Source organism: Musca domestica, unplaced genomic scaffold, assembly GCF_030504385.1.
Source record: "Musca domestica strain aabys unplaced genomic scaffold, Musca_domestica.polishedcontigs.V.1.1 1, whole genome shotgun sequence".
Lineage (NCBI taxonomy): Eukaryota > Metazoa > Arthropoda > Insecta > Diptera > Muscidae > Musca > Musca domestica.
Genome location: NW_026712114.1, coordinates 5,361,743 through 5,381,260, shown reverse-complemented (window position 1 = coordinate 5,381,260; position 19,518 = coordinate 5,361,743). Strand labels below are relative to the sequence as shown.

Here is a 19,518-nt window from a genome sequence, read left to right as displayed (position 1 = left end):
AAAGGTTTTTTTCTTTATAGAATGTCTTCAGAAGGTCCTTTGGAAGATTTTCTTCCTCTATCGACCTCTCTTAGGTCACCTAGCTATAAGACCTCTAGAATGCTTTCTCTATTTGGAAAATATCTAGAAGATATTCAGTATATAGTCCGTTAAAAAATCTGTTAAAATTTTAAAAATGCCGAATGTAGCCATTGTATTAGACGACGTGGACCTGCATAGGCATACGCCATTACAATATTCAAATGCAAAAATTGAAAAAAAAATCGCTGAATAATGTAGCTAAAATCATCAATATAGGGGGGTGCCATTATATGGGGGCTATACCAACATGTGGACCTGCACAGACAATTTTCTGTCGTAAGCTGTAGTATCCATTACGAACTTGAAATGCCAAATTTAAAACAATTCGGGTGAATAATGTTGCTTAAATCATCAAAATACCGAATATATAGAGGTAATATTATAAGGGGGCTATACCAAAACGTGGACCTACACAGATAATTTTCTGTCATATGCTGTAGCATCCACTACGAACTTCAAATACCAAATTTGAAACAATTCCGGTGAATAATGTCATCAAAATACCGAATATCGGGAGGTACCTTTATATGGGGGCTATACGAAGACTTGGACTTGCACAGCAATTTCCTGTCTTAGGTTTTAGCATCCATTACGAACTTCAAATACCAAATTTGAAACAATTCCGGTGAATAATGTCGCTAAAATCATCAAAATACCGAATATCGGGAGGTACCGTTATATGGGGGTTATACGAAGACTTGTACCTGCACAGGCAATTTTCTTTCATAGGCTGTAGTACCCATTACCAAATTTGAAAGAATTCCGGTAAATAATGTTGCTGAAATCATCAAAATACCGAAAATAGGGAGGTACCGTTATATGGGGGTTATACGAAGACGTGGACCTGCTCAGGTAATTTTCTGTCATAGGCTATAGTATCCATTACGAACTTCAATAATTAATTATAATTCAATAATTCGGAAATAATTATTTTTTTCTATGGTCTACTGAAATTGATCTTCAAACAGGCTAATGAACACTAAGACAAGTAGGAGGAGGAGTTTCTATACTTTGGAATATCTTAGATAGAAATTCTTTCTGAAAGTAATCTGTGCATGGAATACCCATAGAATGACATCAAGGTATGATCAACGTGTTTTTATACCTTAAGTGTTTCTAGCGATAGAATACCTGATTAAGGCCTCCCTTGATGTTGAATTATCTCTACCCATCTTCATTTCTTCAGTCATTTTCAGTAAAGTCAGTAAAGTCATTGATCTTTTTTTTCTTTCTTAATATTGCCTCGATGGAAGACCGACTCCGACAGACCAACATCGCGGCTTTATTGAAGCCATTTACTTTTGTTGCTCATCTTACAAATGGCTCTTTTATTGCTGCGATAAACATCGCGATTGCTAACTTCATCATCATTTCCAACGCCATTGTGTCGGTATTACTTATCGCTGCTGCTGCGAACTTCAACTTGTATTATTACAACAATTTCATTCAACAACTTTGAGGTTGGCCGTTCAATTAAGTCATGCCCGATATGGTTGTCTTCTGGTCGATCTTGAACGCTTAAATATAATTAATATATTAATGACTTCTTTATATAAATACATATGTATTAAGGCAGAGAACAACAACAACAACACGCTTTCAATGCTATGAACTGTGGCGATAAGAGGTTAATGCGATTAAACCGAGACAACGACAACAAACACAAAATGTCCTTGTGATAAGATTTAAAATTTGCAAAAAAAAAAAAAAAAAGATCGCTGATCGCTGGAGAACACAGCGTTTGTGAAGATCAAAAGATATGCAGTGCATTGAAGATGTCGAAATAGATATGGTTATTAATTCTCTCACATCATTCAAAAATTTAAATAGATGATATCCGTGATATCCGAATGTGGAAAGGGGAAAAAATTATATCCTGCCTTTAAAGTAAAAATATTACGTTCATTTTATAAATATAGCTGAAGTGCTCTCTTCACGCTTTCACGCTTTCACCGAACGCCAAAAACGCGCATCCACGCTAGAAATATTTTTTTCACGTAATCCAAATATCAAAAATATGTTATCTTCATTATCGAAATTACCTTATCCTTGTTATCCTGATATCAAATTTACGTTATCCCCCTTCATCCAAGGTATCTTATTCATGTTATCAAAATTATCTTATCCACATTATCCAAATATAAAAGTGACTTTATCCACTTTATCCGAATATCAAAATAACCTTATCCGTCTTATCCAAATATCATACTTATGTTATCTGAATATAAAAACAATCTTATCCGCGTTCTCCAAATATCAAAATAACCTTATCCGTGTTATCCAAATATCAAAATTATCTTATCCACGTTATCCAAATTTAAAAATAACCTTAACCACGTTGTCCAAATGTCAAAATTACCTTATCCACATTATCCAAGTATCAGCATTATCTTATCCACGTTATCCAAATATCAGAATAATCTTATCCACGTTATCCAAATATCAAAATTATCTTATCCACGTTATCCAAATTTAAAACTGACCTTTTCCGCGTTATCCAAATATCAAAATTGTGATATCCACGTTATTTTAATATAGAAATAACCTTACCCGCGTTATCCAAATATCAAAATAATCTTATCCGCGGTATCCAAATATCAAAATTATCTTATCCTCGTTATGCAAATATTAAAATGATCTTATCCACGCTATCCTAATATCAAAATGATCTTATCCACGTTATCCAAATATCAAAATAATCTTATCCGCGTTATGCAAATATTAAAATGATCTTATCCGCGTTATCCAAATATCAAAATTATCTTATCCACGTTATCGAAATATCAAAATTATATTATCCACGTTATCGAAATATCAAAACTATCTTATCCAAATATCAAAATTACCTTATCCAAGTATCAATATTATCTTATCCACTTTATGCAAATATTAAAAAAAATCTTATCCGCGTTATCCAAATATCAAAATTATCTTATCCACGCTATCCAAATATCAAAATTATCTTATCCACGTTATCCAAATATCAAAATTATCTTATCCACGCTATCCAAATATCAAAATTATCTTATCCACGTTATCCAAATATCAAAATTATCTTATCCACGTTATCCAAATATCAAAATTATCTTATCCACGCTATCCAAATATCAAAATCGTGATATCCACGTTATTTTAATATAGAAATAACCTTACCCGCGTTATCCAAATATCAAAATAATCTTATCCGCGGTATCCAAATATCAAAATTATCTTATCCTCGTTATGCAAATATTAAAATGATCTTATCCACGCTATCCTAATATCAAAATGATCTTATCCACGTTATCCAAATATCAAAATAATCTTATCCGCGTTGTCCAAATATCAAAATTATCTTATCCGCGTTATGCAAATATTAAAATGATCTTATCCGCGTTATCCAAATATCAAAATTATCTTATCCACGTTATCGAAATATCAAAATTATCTTATCCACGTTATCGAAATATCAAAACTATCTTATCCAAATATCAAAATTACCTTATCCAAGTATCAATATTATCTTATCCACTTTATGCAAATATTAAAAAAAATCTTATCCGCGTTATCCAAATATCAAAATTATCTTATCCACGCTATCCAAATATCAAAATAACCTTATCCACGTTATCCAAATTTAAAAATAACCTTATCCGTGTTATCCAAATATCAAAATAACCTTATCCGCGTTATCCAAATATCAAAATTATCTTATCCACGTTATCCAAATGTCTAAATCATCTTATCTACGTTATCCAAATGTCAAAATTGCCTTATCCACGTTGTCCAAATATCAAAATTTTTTTATCCACGTTATCGAAATATCAAAATTATCTTATCCACGTTATCCAAATTTAAAAATAACCTCATCCACGTTATCCAAATTTAAAAATAACCTTATCCGCGTTATCCAAATATCAAAATTATCTTATCCACGTTGTGCAAATATTAAAATAATCATATCCGCGTTATCCAAATATCAAAATTATCTTATACACGTTATCCAAATTTAAAAATAACCTTATCCACGTTATCTAAATTTAAAAATAACCTTATCCGCGTAATCCAAATATCAAAATGATCTTATCCACGCTATCCAAATATCAAAATTATCTTATCCACGTTGTGCAAATATTAAAATAATCTTATCCGCGTTATCCAAATATGAAAATTATCTTTTATCCACTTTATCCAGATGTCAAATTTATCTTATCCACATTATTCAAATGTCAAAATTATCTTATCCACGTTATCCAAATATCAAAATAATCTTATCCGCGTTATCCAAATATCAAAATTATCTTATCCACGTTATCCAAATTTAAAAATAACCTTATCCGCGTTATCCAAATATCAAAATTATCTTATCCACGTAATCGATATATCAAAATTATCTTATCCACGTTATCCAAATATCAAAATTACCTTATCCACATTATCTAAAAGTCAAAATTACCATATCCACGTTATCCAAGTATCAACATTATCTTATCCACGTTATGCAAATGTCAAAATTACCTTATCCACGTTATCCAGATGTCAAAAATTATCTTATCCGCGTTGTCCAAATGTCAAAATTATATTATTCGTGTTATCGAAACTTCAAAATTATCCAAGTTATCAAAATTATCTTATCCACGTTATCCAAATTTAAAAATTACCTTATCCACATAATCCAAAAGTCAAAATTATCTTATCCGCGTTATTCAAATGTTAATTTATAAATATCAAATTTTTCTTATCCATACTATTCAAATATCAAAATGACTTTATCTGCATTATCAAAATGCAAGAATTATGTTATCCACTTCATCCAAATATCAAAATTATCTTATCCGCGTTATCCAAACATCAAAATTATCTTATTCACGTTATGCAAATGCTAAAATTATCTTATCCGCGTTATCAAAATGTGAAAATTATTGTATCCACGTTATCCAAACAGGGTGAGATGAAAAAACTGCAAACAACTTCAGACTGCTGTCATTTCTAAGCCACTCGTCCGACAGGTGTTAAAATTATTCCAGGGACAGCTCATTATATTGTTTACAAGCTTTTGTACATTTTGGTGAGAATTTTCCAGAACATAAGTTATTTGTGATGGAATTCAAGCGTGATAGTGTAGTTTCTTTGTATTTGGCTGGAAAACCACAAGTGGCTATCGTTAGAGCACTCCAGCATTCTTTTGTGTCTCGTACCATCGCTCGTTGTGTGTCGCAATGGCCGAAAAATGGCTCGTGAACTGAACATGTCGCAAAATTCCATTCGGCAAATATTGAAAAATGAGCTCGGGGTAAAGCCATTGAAATTCTCAATTCGGTCGTAAGTGCCAAATTCCATCCCATTTGGACAAATATTAGACTTTTTGTGCACAATAAAAGGCAAATCGGACGAAGTTATATATGGCAGCTATATCCAAATCTGAACCGATCTCGATAAAATTTAGCAAAGGTGTTTCTGAGCTATATTTGATATATTTCCCCAAATGTTGTTGTTACAGAGTGCATATTACGCCTGCGGAGGACAAAAATAACAAATCGGATGAACAATATATATATATGGGAGCTATAGCTATATCTGAACCGATTTCGATCAAATTTGGCATACTTATTTTCAGGCCTAATTTGGTTTTATATGCAAAATTCCATACTATTTGGGCTGATATTACACGTTTGGTGCACAATAAAAGGCAAATCGGACGAAGATATATATGTGGGAGCTATGTCTAAATTTTGACCGATTATCTCCAATTTCAATAGGGTTCGTCCTTGGACCATACGAATGATTTGTGCAAATTTTTATCAGGATCGGGTAATAAATGCGAACTGCACTTTGTTTACAAAAATACATGGACAGACGGACGGACATGCATAAATCGACTCAGAATGTGATTCTATGCAGATCATTAAAAGGAACTATGGGTCTATCTCGTTTCCTTTTGCCTGTTACAAACAAATGCACAATGACATAATACCCTGACCACCTTGTGGTGTAGGGTATAAAAATGATGCATCCTAGTTATACAAATCTGAAAAAACCTAATCACATGCTTATTTCTGCTTTACAACACTTAAAAATATTATTTCTCAAAAAAAAAAAAAAAAAAAAAAAAAAAAAAACGCTTCATATTCTTTGCCACCTCATTTGTTATTGGCAATAGGGTGCTAATTATTTGCCTTTTGGGTTAATTTTGAAATTTTATAAAAATAAAAAAATCGAAAACGAACTCTAATGAATGTGTGAAACTGCATTACAACGGGGCAATAGAAATCATAGCAAACAACAAAAACAAAAACATCAGTAAAATTGAAATACAAAGCTGCTAATGGTGTTGTAAAAAAGCCAAAGTGAATAATCTGTTAACGAACAACAGCCGCAATAACACCCTCAACCAATGGGGTTTTGGAAAATTGATGCCCCCGCCACAATAGAATGAAGCCATAGCATCAACACCCCTGCCATTTCCCTTCCAGCCCAACATCCATCAGCTGTAGAACAATATGTCGATGATGACGATGACGTTTGTGGTTGTGAATTGTGGCAATGGCTTGCCCGGTTGGGTTTGTTTGTTGCAGCTCTACATTTTTTGTGCGTTTGTGTGTTGTAAATCGTAATTTCAAAATATGTTCGATTGTTCCGAAAAACTTGACCTAGTTTTTGGTCGCTGGCATTTTCAGCTGATTCAAACACATATCGTCAGCGTGTCGGGGGAGGATTGTTTTTCGAATTTATTTTGTAATGCAATTCTTTTATTTTTTTTACTTCAACTCTTTACAAATATTTAATTCTTTTTCTTCTCTTCCAGTTACAATGGTTATCTGCCACAGGGCGATCGTGGCCGAAGACGTTCCAAGTTTGTCCTGTACAAACGCAGCGAACCCAGTGGTGTCAAACGCTCCAAACACTACATTGTCCAGTCGCCACAAACATCAAAAGCCATACTCGATGCCAATCAACATTCAATATCGTACACATTATCTCGCAATCAAGCTGTCATAGTCGAATACAAAGAGGATACGGAAACGGATATGTTTCAGGTGAGTAACTGGCTGGCTGGCTTGGCCATACCAGCCATATGGGTGTGTGGTGGGCATACGAGTGTGTGTGTGTGCATGTGTAGTTTTATAATGTACTCAAGAACATTATTTTATGGCATAGAATGACAAATGTCAAAACGATGACACATGTCAGTTGAATGTCTAATAAAAATAGGAAATTTCATTAATGGATATAAGAGAAATTATGAAGTGACCCTGAGGGGCAGTCACTTAGCCGTTGTTTACAAATAATTGGGGAAAATAATTATTTTGAAAAAAATTTTTTTTTTTTTTTTCACAAATGTGGATAAAATTTTTATCGACAATCGAAATATCAGAGACTCTCTCCTTTAGCTCGTCTAGAGAGACTCTCGCCTTGAGCTCGTCTAGAGAGACTCTCTCCTTGAGCTCGTCTAGAGAGACTCTCTCCTTGAGCTCGTCTAGAGAGACTCTCGCTTTGAGCTCGTCTAGAGAGACTCTCGCCTTGAGCTCGTCTAGAGAGACTCTCGCTTTGAGCTCGTCTAGAGAGACTCACTGTCCCTCCAGCTCGTCTAGAGAGACTCACTGTCCCTCCAGCTCGTCTAGAGAGACTCACTGTCCCTCCAGCTCGTCTAGAGAGACTCACTGTCCCTCCAGCTCGTCTAGAGAGATTCACTGTCCCTCCAGCTCGTCTAGAGAGACTCACTGTCCCTCCAGCTCGTCTAGAGAGACTCCCTGTCTCCCTCCACCTCGTCTATAGAGACTGTCTGTCCCTCCAGCTCGTCTATAGAGACTGTCTGTCCTTCCAGCTCGTCTATAGAGACTCTTTGTCCCTCCAACTCGTCTATAGAGACTTCCTGTCTCCTTCCAGCTCGTCCAGAGAGACTCCCGGTCTCCCTCCAGCTCGTCTATAGAGACTGTCTGTTCCTCCAGTTCGTCCATAGAGACTTTTTGTCCCTCCAGCTCGTCTATAGAGACTTTTTGTCCCTCCAGCTCGTCTATAGAGACTCTCTGTCCCTCCAGCTCGCGTATAGAGACTACCTGTCCCTCCAGCTCGTCCATAGAGACTCTCCATATCCCTCCAGCTCGTCCATAGAGACTGTCTGCCTCCCTCCAGCTTGTCCATAGAGACTATCTGTCCCCATCAAGCTCGTCTATATAGACAAACTGTCCCTCCAGCTCGTATATGGAGACTCCCTGTCCCTCCAGTTCGTCTGTATAGACTACCTGTCCCTCCAGCTCGTATATAGAGACTCCCTGGTCCTCCAACTCGTCTATAGTGACTCTCCTTCCCTCTCTCCCTCTGGCTCGTCTGTAAAGACTGGATCGACTAAAGACCGTAAACACTTTTTTAAGCTTATCTGTAAAGCTCGTCCGTAAAGACTCTCTCCAGCTCCTTCATAGAGACTTCCTCCTTCTCGCCTGTAAAGACTTTCTTGAACTCTCCTGTATATACATTTTTTTATAAAGACTGCCTCCATCTAGTCCACTGCCTTCGTCTCGCCTGGAAAAAGACTCCCTTCATCTCGCCAATAGGGAGTCCCTCCAGCTCATCTATAAAGATTCTCTTGAAATACTTCCTCCCCGTTTTTCCACAAAAACTCCCTTTTGGCTCTTCTTTATCAGGACCCATTTCAGTTTTTCTATTGGCAGACTCATCCGTTGATGAACTTTTCTTATCCACTTAGTTGCTATAAATTCCATCCTCCATCAATTATATAACCCGTCAAGATAATAATTGCAACTTATATAATCGACGGCAATTCCAACTGGTTGTTTCTCATTACTCCAATCATTTGCAGCTTGTTGTAAAACTTCTTTATTGATTTGTCTGTTTCGTGTTGTGGAACAGAAGACCCAGTTAAACGTTTCCGGTCTACAATTGCACACACACTCACACACAGATAGACACCTACCTACTTATCACTCGTTTCTTCCTACCACTCTTTGACTTACATTCATTATTTGCAATGCTGAGTGAGTTTTCAAGTTCCAATGACATCTATTCTGGCTGGGTGTTTGGTTGCAAGTGAACAAATTATTTGCTCAGCTTCTAACAAAAAAATATGGTTCTATTGATTTGGCGTTCACACTGCGAAGCGTTGAAAACCTGTTTCATTGATAAATTAAATTCTTTTCCTTCTTTCGTTTCCTTTGCAGGTTGGTCGCTCCTCGGAATCACCCATAGATTTTGTCGTAATGGACACACTGCCCGGTGACAAGAAGGACGCCAAAGTAATGCAGAGTACAATATCACGTTTTGCATGCCGCATTCTGGTCAATCGAAGTGAACCCTCCAAGGCGAGAATATTTGCAGCCGGCTTCGATTCGAGTAGGAATATTTTCTTGGGTGTAAGTATGTAAAAGCTACGATATTGGGTACTCCTCTCGCTCGCTCTCTTTCTCTATCGCTCTGGCAATTTATTATCAACTCCATGCAGAGCCTAAGCCAACCAGCCAGGCAGCCAGTCATCCAACCATCCATTCAGCCATGCCTGCAGCCCACAATAAGTTCTTGCCATAGCCGTTTTGCTGGAGCCGCCTCTCAGTGTATCATTAAAATTTAATCAATAAATTGTTTAAACTTTTTATGGGGGACGACAGAGTGAGAAGTTCGTGGAGAGCGAAAAGGGGGACGACTGTGTGTGCGGCTTAGCAGTCACCCAGCCAGTCAGCTTGAACTGTGCTTTGGTTGTGGCTGTGGTATTTTGTGTGGTATGGTGATGATGATGACTATGGCTATGGCTATGACGACGAGGAGTACTACAAGAGTGCCACTCAATTGCTTTGACTTTGCAAATCCAACAACACCAACAACAATGGCAATAGATAAATGTTTGATGGCAACGTAGTATTATTGTTGTTGTTGTGGTGGCCTGGCCTGGCCCATAATGCAAAAAGTGGGTCATTGTTACGGTATTCATAATTTGTTCGAAGGAATGGTGTCTCCACGTAGGTACTACGCCTAGCCATTCTCGCTTGGGTTGCTGCACTGGCTTCCTAAGTTATGGCTTGGGCGGCGTTTTGTACATTGAATTATTGGTATTTTTCTTGGTTGTGTGATTTGTTTGCAATTCATTAGTCAACATGTAATCTCTAGAAATCAATCTAAACTAATACCTCTGCACCACAATCCTTTTGTGGGATATTGGATTTGGAAAGAAAAGAATGTTGGAAATGGCCAAAGGGGAGCCTTTATAAAAGACTTAAAGGAGAGACCAAAACCACTCATTTTTATAGACAGTCAGAGGGAGTTCCTGATGGAGGATCAAAAAGGACGAAGTGAAGGAAGTCTCTATAGACGAGCTGGAGGGACAGGCGGTCTCTATAGACGAGCTGGAGAGACAGGGGGTCTCTATAGAAGAGCTGGTGGACAGGGAGTCTTTATAGACGAGCTGGAGGGACAGGTAGTCTCTATAGATGAGCTGGAGGGACAGGGAGTCTCTATAAACGAGCTGGAGGGACAGGGAGTCTCTATAAACGAGCTGGAGGGACAGGGAGTCTCTATAGACGAGCTGGAGGGACATGGAGTCTCTATAGACGAGCTGGGAGGGACAGGGAGTCTCTATAGACGAGCTGGGAGGGACAGTCAGTCTCTATAGACGAGCTGGAGGGACAGGGAGTCTCTATGGACGAGCTGGAGGGACAGGCAGTCTCTATAGACGAGCTGGAGGGACAGGGAGTCTCTATAGACGAGCTGGAGGGACAGGGAGTCTCTATAGACGAGCTGGAGGGACAGGGAGTCTCTATAGACGAGTTGGAGGGTCAGGGAGTCTCTATAGACGAGCTGGAGGGACAGGGAGTCTCTATAGACGAGCTGGAGGCGTAGAGAGTCTCTATAGACGAGCTGGAGGCGTAGAGAGTCTCTATGGACAAGCTGGAGGCGTAGAGAGTCTCTATAGACGAGCTGGAGGGACAGGAAGTCTCTATAGACGAGCTAGAGAGACAGGCGGTCTCCATAGACGAGCTGGAGGGACAGGGAGTCTCTATATACGAGCTGGAGGGACATGGAGTCTCTATAGACGAGCTGGCGGAACAGGGAGTCTCTGTAGACGAGCTGGCGGAACAGGGAGTCTCTATAGACGAGCTGGCGGAACAGGGAGTCTCTATAGACGAGCTGGCGGAACAGGGAGTCTCTATAGACGAGCTGGAGGCGTAGAGAGTCTATATAGACGAGCTGGAGGGACAGGAAGTCTCTATAGACGTGCTGGAGAGACAGGAAGTCTCTATAGACGTGTGGAGAGACAGGGAGTCTCTATGGACGAGCTGGAGAGACAGGGAGTCTCTATAGACGAGCTGGAGGGACAGAGAGTATCTATAGACGAGCTGGATGGACAGGGAGTCTCTATAGACGAGCTGGAGGGACAGGGAGTCTCTATAGACGAGCTGGAGGGACAGGGAGTCTCTATAGACGAGCTGGAGGGACAGGGAGTCTCTATAGACGAGCTGGAGGGACAGGGAGTCTCTATAGACGAGCTGGAGGGACAGGGAGTCTTTATAGACGAGCTGGAGGGACAGGGAGTCTTTATAGACGAGCTGGAGGGACAGGGAGTCTTTATAGACGAGCTGGAGGGACAGGGAGTCTCTATAGACGAGCTGGTGCGACAGGGAGTCTCTATGGACGAGCTGGAGGGAGACAGAGACTCTCAATAGACGAGTTGGAGGCGCAGGGAGTCTCTATAGACGATCTGGAGGCGCAGGGAGTCTCTATAGACGAGCTGGAGGCGCAGGGAGTCTCTATAGACGAGCTGGAGGCGCAGGGAGTCTCTATAGACGAGCTGGAGGCGCAGGGAGTCTCTATAGACGATCTGGAGGCGCAGGGAGTCTCTATAGACGAGCTGAAGGCGCAGGGAGTCTCTATAGACGAGCTGGAGGCGCAGGGAGTCTCTATAGACGAGCTGGAGGCGTAGGGAGTCTCTATAGACGAGCTGGAGGCGCAGGGAGTCTTTATAGACGAGCTGGAGGGAGGCAGGGAGTCTCTATAGACGAGCTGGAGGGAGGCAGGGAGTCTCTATAGACGAGCTGGAGGGAGGCAGGGAGTCTCTATAGACGAGCTGGAGGCGCAGGGAGTCTCTTTAAACGAGCTGGAGGGACAGGTAGTCTCTTTCGACGAGCTGGAGGGACTGGGAGTCTCTATAGTCGAGCAAGGAGGAGGGAGAGTCTGAAGAAGGGAGAGTTTATTTAGACGAGGCAGAAGGTGTGGCAGTCGCTATAGACGAGTCGGAAGGAGGGAGTCTCTATAGACGAGCCAGAATGATGGAGTCTCTATATACGGGCCAGAAGGAGAGTGAGTCTCTCTAAATGAGCCAGAAGGACGGAGAGTCTTCCTAGACGGGCGAGAAGGAAGCATCTTTAGATGCGCCAGAAGGAGGGAGAGTCTCTCTAGATGAGTCAGAACGATGGAGTCTATTTATAGTATCTATAGACTTACCAGAAGGAGGAACAAAGAGTCTCTATAAACAAGCCAACAGTTTGGAGTCTCTATAGGGAGTATATCCCCCCAGAAAGAAAAATCTAAAACGAACCAGCTTGTCTCTATAGACGAGTCAAAATTGTGTCTTTTTAAACTAGCAGATGGAGTCGTTTAAGATGAGCTGAAGTGAGGCTCTATAAACGAGCATATGCAAGTTGAATTCAGTTTTGGTAGGTGAACCTAAAGGAGTCTTGGTGGGCTAGCAGATAGAGACAGAGAGGTTTACTTTTTCATCATCGAATTGTGTATCTTGACTGTCAACAAGCAGTTAAATTTTGTTATGCTGTTTAAGCTTGTCTCGAAACCGATAATGAAGTCCATCACTAGTCCAAGTCCAATCCACACAATCCATCACCACACAATCTGAACATATCCTAAAACATTTCTTTAAAAAGACATCTTGAGTCAGAGAATATACTTCGAGCACAGCTTTGAACTGGGCAAAATTTGTAGCTTTAAGACTCATAGAAACGTAGTTTTTAGTCCCATAGCCTACCCGAAACACAATCTCTTAATCCAAATGTAATTTGGCCTTATGACAGAAATCCAGAATAGTTTTTATGGACAAAGAATAAATAAATATTCCCAAAGGATAAATATTCCCAAGGATTTGCCTCTTTGCTTTTTTCCTTTTATAATATTCTTTTAACCTGTTTTTCTTCTAGGAAAAAGCTACCAAATGGCAGGACAACATTGAAATTGATGGCCTTACAACAAATGGTGTTTTAATAATGCATCCACGAGGTCAGTTTTGTGGCGGCAATGCCAAGTGTGGCATTTGGCGTGAATGTTCGGTGGGTGGTGATGTCTTTAGTCTGCGTGAATCTCGCTCGGCCCAACAGAAAGGACAGCCGGTAAAACATAGAGGCTTTTCATAATAATATTCCTATTTTTAAATTTCCAAATTTAAATCTCTCTTTCCTTTTTTTCAGATTTATGATGAATCAAATGTCTTACAAGATGGCACTCTAATTGATTTGTGTGGTGCCACACTACTGTGGCGTTCTGCCGAAGGATTACAGCATTCACCGGTATTTATATCAGAACTTGTTTTTTTTTATTATTATTGGTGCATTTAAATTAATTCCCGATTTTTGGTGGTTTTCAGACAAAACGTGATTTGGAAAAATTAATTGACGAAGTCAATGCTGGTCGTCCTCAATGTCCTGTTGGCCTTAATACCTTAGTTATACCCCGTAAAGTGAATATTGGTGATCAAATTAATCAGCCTTATGTGTACTTAAATTGTGGTCATGTTCAAGGTAAATTTTGTTAGTTTTTCAAAATTGTTGTGTTTTAAAATGGCTTTAAAATTGGGAAGAATCATTTCAATTAGGGAATTGAAAAATTACATGGGTGACAATAAATGGTTTTTGAGTGGTTGGTATTCTTTTTTGTTTCGTACTTTTTGTACTTAAAACGTCGCTATGTATGTACTTACTTCGACGTTTATACGTTTCGAAAATAAATGCTGGTATAAATGTAGTAGATCTTCTAGATGATCTCCTCATGTATTCATTAACAAATTTTAAATCGACTTGCAAAACATTTCTTGTTTTTTTTATAACCTCCCTCATAGTATGGAGGGTATATTAAGTCTGTCCTTCCTCGAAATACACATTTTAGACCCCACAAAGTACATATATTCTTGATCAGCATAAAATTCTATCGATTCTGTCGATTTAGCGATGTCCGTCCGTCTATCCGTCTGTGGAAATCACTCTAGCTTCCGAACGAGTTGAAGTAGATTGATAAAATTTTACTCAAATGTATGTTAGTCTGCAGGACTTTTGATATTGAAAATGGGCCATATAGGTCCACGTTTTGGTATAGCCCCCATATAACGGTACCTCCCTATATTCTGTATTTTAATGATTTTAGCGAGACTGTTCACCAGAATTGTTTCAAATTTGGTATTTGAAGTTCGTAATGGATACTACAGCCTAAGACAGAAAATTGTCTATGCAGGTCCGCGTCTTCGTATAGGCCCCATATATCAGTGCCTCCCTATGTTCGGTATTTTGATGATTTTAGCGATATTATTCACCGGAATTGTTTCAAATTTGGTATTTGAAGTTCATAATAGATAGTACAGCCTATGACAGAAAATTGTCTGTGCAGGTCCACGTCTTCGTATAGCCCCCATTAACCGATACCTCCCGATATTCGGTATTTTGATGAATTTAGCGAGACTGTTCACCAGAATTGTTTCAAATTTGGTATTTGAAGTTCGTAATGGATGCTACAGTCTAAGACAGAAAATTGTGTGTGCAGATCCACGTCTTCATAGAGCCCCCATATAACGGTACCTCCCGATATTCGGTATTTTAATGATTTTAGCGACATTTTTCACCGGAATTGTTTCAAATTTGGTGTTTGAAGTTCGTAACGGATACTACAGTCTAAGACAGAAAATTGTCTGTGCAGGTCCACGTCTTCGTATAGGCCCCATATATCAGTGCCTCCCTATATTCGGTATTTTAATGATTTTAGCGACATTTTTCACCGGAATTGTTTCAAATTTGGTATTTAAAGTTCGTAATGGATACTACAGTCTAAGACGGAAAATTGTCTGTGCAGGTCCACGTCTTCGTATAGCCCCCATATAACGGTACTTCCCGATATTCGATTTTTTTTTAAGTTTCGCATTTTAATATTGTAATGGCTTATGAAAAATGTCACCTATGCAGGTCCATGTCGTCGTATAGACCCTAATATGACAGCTACATTCGGTATTTTTAGGATTTTAACAGAATTTTTAACGGATTTAATTGTTTTTGAGAATTGCCAAATTCGTTCCAAATGGTGGAGGGTATTCAAAGTTCAGCCCGGGTAAAAGTTCTATTCATAGTCAAACCTTATTTGTTGCTGTTGTAGCCGTAATACATGCAGATGTTTACTTCTGCTAAATTGCTTCGAGCTCCAGGTTTAAAAATTCGGATACCTTAATGGGCTGTAACCACAGAGAGCTTTTGGAGTGATAGATAAGGGAATGACTTTCGCCTCCTCATGTAGATGGTGTCATGAGAAGGCACTCTCTCGCAGTTCCCAGGGCGGCATTCTGGCAGGTCTGGATGTTCTTCCACTGCGTAGCATTAATATTCCCAGAACACACTGGAACTGCATAGTTGACCACAGACCTATCTGACCTATCGTATTATAAGAGGCCAACAAGGTTTCCTTGTCCGCACACCAAGTGCTGTCGGCTAGCGCCTTGAGACCTGTGTTCTTACTTTCCATCTTGTCGCCGACAGGTGTGGCTTGCGCGTACGACTTGAACTGTCGGCTGTCGAATGTGATCCCTAGGATCTTGGGTTAGTTCGTGGTCGGTATTATATTTCCCTCAACCTGCACATATTACGAACATGATGGACTCAAACACCAAATCGTATGAAACATATATATGGTAGCTATAGCTTTATCTGAACCGATTTTCCGATGTACTAGCTTCTAGACTGAATTTGGTCAGATGTACCAAAATTAAAAGTCATTGGGACTTATATTGGCCATTCGGTGCACAATTAACCCGAAATCGGTTGAAGCTATATTTGGGAGCTATATCTAAATCTGATCCGATTATCACCAATTTAAATAGGGTTCGACCTTGGGTCAAACACATATTGTTTGAAAAATCTCATCTCAATCGAATAACCTGAATTTTGTTCACAAGTACGGACTGACATGCATAAATCGACTCAGACACTATATGGTGTGGGGTATAAAAACATTAACCATTTCTCGATGGCGCAATCAATTCACCGTAACTCTAGACCCGATCTCGGTTGAGGACGATGAGGAATCTCTTGGGGTTTCCGAGCCACAGACTTGTTTCCGTAGCCACCCGCGTGGATATAGGCCTCATCTGCTACTGATTAATTTTCCGATCGCTTTGAATGGCATCAAGGACAGGATGTAATTGATGATCGGTCGGCTTGAGTTGTTGTGTTAACTTTGACCCGAGTCTTGAACCAAAATACGTTGTCATGACAATTGCAGAATGTTGCCCAAGTCCAAAGAACGACGAAGAATTGAGAAGTCTGGGGTACTTAAAAATAACACCTATTGTAAGGAAATCCCTGTACATTTTGAAATAAGGATTCTCAGTGAGTTGAAGAGCTCCCTGAAACAATTTGTGTGTATGTTTGATATCAAGGAATATAGGGGTCCACCTTTTCTTCTAGCTATCTTTTGATTCATTGTATTTCAATGCCTGAAGTGTTCCTCCTCTTAGAGCCTATTTACACCCTACACCACAAGGTGGTCAGGGTATTATGTCTTTGTGCATTTGTTTGTAACAGGCAAAAGGAAACGAGATAGACCCATAGTTCCTTTTGATGATCTGCATAGAATCACTTTCTGAGTCGATTTATGCATGTCCGTCAGTCCGTCTGTCCGTCCGTCTGTCTGTCCATGTATTCTTGTATAAAGAAAATGCAGGTCGCATTTATTATCCGATTGAGATGAAATTTTCAAAACAACATTTGTTTGGCCCAAGAACGAACCCTATTGAAATTGGAGATAATCGGTAAAAATTTAGATATAGCTCCCATATATATCTTCGTCCGATTTGCCTTCTATTGTACACCAAACGTGTAATATCAGCCCGAATAGTATGGAATTTTGCATATACAACCAAATTAGGCCAGAAAATAAGTATGCCAAATTTTATCGAAATCGGTTCAGATATAGCTATAGCTCCCATATATATTGTTCATCCGATTTGTTATTTCTGTCCTCCGCAGCCGTAATATGCACTCTGTAACAACAATATTTGGGGAAATATATTAAATGCAGCTCAGAAATACCTTTGCTAAATTTTATCGAGATCGGTTCAGATTTGGATATAGCTCCCATATATAACTTCGTCCGAATTACCTTTTATTGTGCACTAAACGTCTAATATTTGCCCAAGTGGGATGGAATTTGGCACATACGACCGAATTGAGTCTAGAAGGTAGTATGCCAAATTTGGTACAGATCGGTTCAGATATAGCTATAGCTCCCATATATATTGTTCATCCGATTTGTTGTATTCGTTATCCACAGCCGTAATATGCACTCCGTAACAACGATATTCAGGGAAATATATCAAATACAGCTCAAAAATATCTTTGCCAAATTTTATCGAGATCGGTTCAGATTTGAATATAGCTCCCATATATATCTTTATCAGATTTCAAATTAATTGTGCACCAAATGGGCAATACAAGTCCGAATTTAAAAGATACAAATGCTTTGGCATATTTAGTCCTTTGAATTTTAAATTCTAATTATAATCATAGCGTGTATGATTTAATTCTCCCATAAAAACTTTTAATTGTTATGTGGAGCTCAACTAAATTAGCAAAGTGGTGTAGGGTATCATAAAATCGGCCCCGCCAGACTTTAGGACTTTCTTTACTGGTTTTGATTTTATTTATGAATATATTTTCGTATTTTGTATTATTAACTACAATTTTCCGTAACATTTTTTGCAGGCCATCACGATTGGGGTCAGGATAAAAGTACCGGTGCCCGACGCTGTCCAATGTGTTTAGAAGTAGGACCTGTGGTGACATTGTGTATGGGTTTGGAACCGGCATTCTATGTAGATATTGGCCCGCCAACATTTGCATTTAATCCATGTGGTCACATGGCGACTGAGAAAACGGTTAAGTAAGTTCATCGGAAATCTTGTAACGATTTGAGCAATTTATTCGAAATCTTCACTCTTCTTCCAACAGATATTGGGTCAATGTGGATATACCACATGGTACAAATGCTTTTCAACCTGTTTGTCCATTCTGTGCGACGCCATTAGACGCCAATTCGGGTTATATTAAATTAATTTTTCAAGATAATTTAGATTAAAGTGTGTATTATATAAATATATTATTATTATTATTATAAATATTAAAGATAAAAACAAAACAAAACAAAACAAAGAAACATTTAAAGCAAATTTGCAAATAAAACAAAAAAAGAGAAAAGAAAACATGAAGATGAAAATAAGAAACAAATAATCCATAGGCTTTATTTTTCTAAAAACATAAAAATTATACAATAAGAAAAACAAAATATAGAGAAAATAAACATGAAATATTAATAATGAATTATTATTAATAATATTTACAAATTATTTTTTAAATATCAAACAAACAAACAAGCAACAAAAATTGTTCTATTTATACATAAAACATATAACAGTATCAAACATGCATTACATACATCTACACATCATCCCACATCCAAATGAACTGCATATACAACTCACATGGTTATTCTGTATTGAAAATTTGAATAAAAAATATATTTTGTTTTGTCTTACAATTTATAAAACATTATCAAGTATTATTTACTTACCCACACTTATGCTCCACCCCTTCATCCATATTGTTCATTGCATCCATTCACCATCATTATTATTATATTAGAAATTTTTTGTGTTAATTTTAAGCTATTCAAATATTGTTTTCATTTGATTTCTTTTTTAATTTTTTTTTCTTTCTTTCTATGTCAAATGATATGCATTTTCATTTGCTGAAATATTTTGTAAATTTAATATACAAAACGAATGTGTTAAATGATCATAGAGTTTCCCAAAAAACAACAGAAATTTATACACATTTCTCTTTATATGTACAATTATTGATTTCTTATCTTGAAGAAGATTGTATAACATTTATATGAAATTAAAATGTAATTTTTAAGAATTTAAAAAAATGTATTTGTAGCTTTTGTTTTTATTTAAGATTTTTTTTGTATTAGTTTTGTTGGTTCTTCATTTGTGAATTTGTGCAGTTTCAAATGTCATTTAATCAATTTCGTTTTGACTATTTATACCCTACACCACAAGGTGGTCGAGGTATTATGTCTTTGTGCATTTGTTTGTAACAGGCAAAAAGAAAAGAAGATAGACCCATAGTTCCTTTTGATGATCTGCATAGAATCACATTCTGAGTCGATTTATGCATGTCCGCCCGTCCGTCC

The 19,518-nt window shown here is 38.2% G+C and overlaps 1 protein-coding gene across 2 annotated transcripts in view; it reads left to right on the top strand.

Annotated features, from left to right (window-relative positions):
• Window positions 1-19,255, top strand: part of LOC101889032 (protein pellino) — a 104,837-nt gene extending 85,582 nt beyond the window's left edge. For both annotated transcript variants that reach the window (XM_059118107.1, XM_059118111.1), the window contains exons 4-10: window positions 6,866-7,097; window positions 9,237-9,428; window positions 13,215-13,403; window positions 13,482-13,580; window positions 13,658-13,811; window positions 18,027-18,204; window positions 18,273-19,255. In XM_059118107.1, the coding sequence (XP_058974090.1) occupies window positions 6,866-7,097; window positions 9,237-9,428; window positions 13,215-13,403; window positions 13,482-13,580; window positions 13,658-13,811; window positions 18,027-18,204; window positions 18,273-18,399 (1,171 nt within the window). In that variant the 3' untranslated portion in view covers window positions 18,400-19,255. The remainder of the gene's footprint in view (window positions 1-6,865; window positions 7,098-9,236; window positions 9,429-13,214; window positions 13,404-13,481; window positions 13,581-13,657; window positions 13,812-18,026; window positions 18,205-18,272) is intronic.
• Window positions 19,256-19,518: the final 263 nt, after the last annotated feature.